Source organism: Penaeus chinensis, chromosome 29, assembly GCF_019202785.1.
Source record: "Penaeus chinensis breed Huanghai No. 1 chromosome 29, ASM1920278v2, whole genome shotgun sequence".
NCBI lineage: Eukaryota > Metazoa > Arthropoda > Malacostraca > Decapoda > Penaeidae > Penaeus > Penaeus chinensis.
In genome coordinates, this window is record NC_061847.1 from 28,448,362 (window position 1) to 28,450,861 (window position 2,500).

The 2,500-nt window shown below is 41.0% G+C and overlaps 1 protein-coding gene across 4 annotated transcripts in view; it reads right to left on the reverse strand.

Annotated features, from left to right (window-relative positions):
• LOC125040600 (serine hydrolase-like protein) overlaps positions 1-2,500 on the reverse strand; it is a 17,613-nt gene that overhangs the window by 1,314 nt on the left and 13,799 nt on the right. For 2 of the 4 annotated variants that reach the window (XM_047635242.1, XM_047635243.1), the window contains exon 2: positions 1-386. This exon is cut by the window's left edge and continues 1,314 nt beyond it. In XM_047635242.1, the coding sequence (XP_047491198.1) occupies positions 1-346 (346 nt within the window). In that variant the 5' untranslated portion in view covers positions 347-386. The remainder of the gene's footprint in view (positions 387-2,500) is intronic. The other 2 variants (XM_047635240.1, XM_047635241.1) reach the window with 1 other exon arrangement.

Consider the following 2,500-nt stretch of genomic DNA (forward strand, 5'->3'; position numbering starts at 1 on the left):
CGAGGGCGCCCCAGCTGTGCGCCAGGATCACGAAGTCGGTCCAGCCGAGCCGCCTCATTGCCTCGCGAAGGTGCACCAGCTGCGTCATGGCGTCGTAGCGGGCCCCGGGCGGCAAGTGGTCCGAGAGGCCGTGGCCCGCCAGGTCCAGCGCCAGCACCTCCAGCCCGGCGGGCAGCAGGGGCACCAGGGCGTCGAAGGAGTTGGCGTTGTCGAGCCAGCCGTGGAGCGCCAGCACCCGCAGGGGGGCGCCGCCCTTCGCCTCCCCCAGCAGGCAGGTCTTTCCCCGGAGGGCGCCCCAGCCGACGGGCACGCTCACCTCTCGCCACGACGGCGCCGCGCGGGCCATGCTCTCGGCGCCCTCTCTGCGGAAGGAGCGAGGGGGGCGCCTGTCATGAGAAAGGAAGATGCATGGTGATGATGATAGGCTGCCGTGATGATGATAATGAGGGGAAGAGGAGAGGGCGATGGCAATAGAGATGACATTCTTAAACATCCTAAAGGCAAGGATAATGTTGATCATAATCATATCGCCAGCCATGACAAGCAGTGACAATAATGACCAAAACGTTAATGATACCAATAGCAACCATAACCACCAAGACAACAATTACAATCATAGAATTAGAAAAAAAAAATAAAAAATACTTAACACCAATAATACCATCAACATTAATAACAACGATAATAATAACCATCCGAACGTAGCCAGAGCGCAGAGGACCGCCGTTACAGCGAATAAAAACCACATTATCTCCGCTTTAACGACTGGAGTTCGGTTGTTCCCACCTGCAATTAGCCGGTTCTTGCCACCGCCATTTTCGCGTTATTTCGAGACAATGGAAGCCGAAGTTGCGGCTGATCGCGGGGTGTCACTGCGGGAGTCGGCATGCTATCCGGTTTCTTTTGTTTTTCTCTGTTTTTCAGTTTGTATACTTTATTTGTTTTATTATTATTATCATCATCATCATCATCATCATCATCATCATCATCATAATCTTCATCATCATCATCATCATCATCATCATCATAATCTTCATCATCATCATCATCATCATCATCATCATTATCATCATCATTATTATTATTACCATTGTTGTTGTTGTTATTATTATTATTATCATTGTTGTTATTATTATTATTATAATTATTATTATTATTATTATCATTATTATTATTATTATTATTACTCTCATTATCATCATTATTATTATTATTAGTAGTAGTAGTAGTAGTTTAGCGACCCCGTATAAAGACGGGATTAAGCTAAACATCATTGTATCATTCTCATTATTTTTGTTGTTTTTGTTAGTATCATCACCTCATCGTAATTTTCTTAGTCATTGTCATTTCCAGCACTATCATTGCTGTGATTATTGGTATTATCATTATTGTTATTTTTATCATTAGTATCATTATAATCAGTAACATAATCATTATCATTGGTGCAATCTTTATTATTGTTAATATTATCATTATCATGATCATAGTTTTGATTATCATTATCATCATCACTATCGTTATTACTGTTGTCATTCTTATTGGCAATTATTATTATTGTTATCGTATTTGTATAACTATTATCATTATCATTATTTACATTATCATTCATCACCACTTTATCTATTCATGATTGTGGAGGCGGGAAATGTACAATTATTTTATGGATTATTAACAATAATAAACCCTTCCTTTAGGAATTGAAAAAATATATCATTCTTTTAGGAATTTCGGACTATATAGTATTTTATTGGGATAATGAACCACAGAGTATCGTTCTTTAAGAGATATCAAACTAAAATGTATAATTCTTTTAGGAATTTCGAGCTATACCGTAACGTTCTATAAGGAATTACAAACTATAAATCATCCTATAATTGTGTAGTGTTCATTAATTGCCAGTCCTTACCATGTACACATATACATGCTCACTCATATATAAAAATGATGGTTTAAATGTATAGGTTACTGGCCTTTTGTCAGAGTGTGCGGATACACTTGCATATTGTGAAATGTTACTATGTCTATATCTCAGCTGGAAAAAAATAACAGAGAATTTGACTAGACGGAGCGAGACATATAAGACAATATGTTAATAGGTGAGGTTGATTGACATGTAAGTGACCGGTATTTTGTTTCGAGTACCCGCTGTGTACCTTGTCGTAACACCTACAGGCTTCATATTGAGTAAGAAATAACACCACAAATCGGTGTTAATCCTCGCACAGTCGGAAGTTCACGATCAACGGAGGGGGGGGGGGGGGCGTACTCTTATCCAGGTGGGGAGAGGGGGGTACACAGACACATAAAGTCGACTCTCGCACACCCCTACTCTTGAGAGGAAACATAGAAGCTTATCCCAACCATACTACAAAATGAAGAGTATATCTTGAAATGGGAAACGCACCCCCCCCCCCACCTCCCCGCCTCTTATGACAAGGTACTCCCCCCCTCCTCTAATATTATTTTCCAAAAACACTAGTCTGGAGGATGACCTTGCACC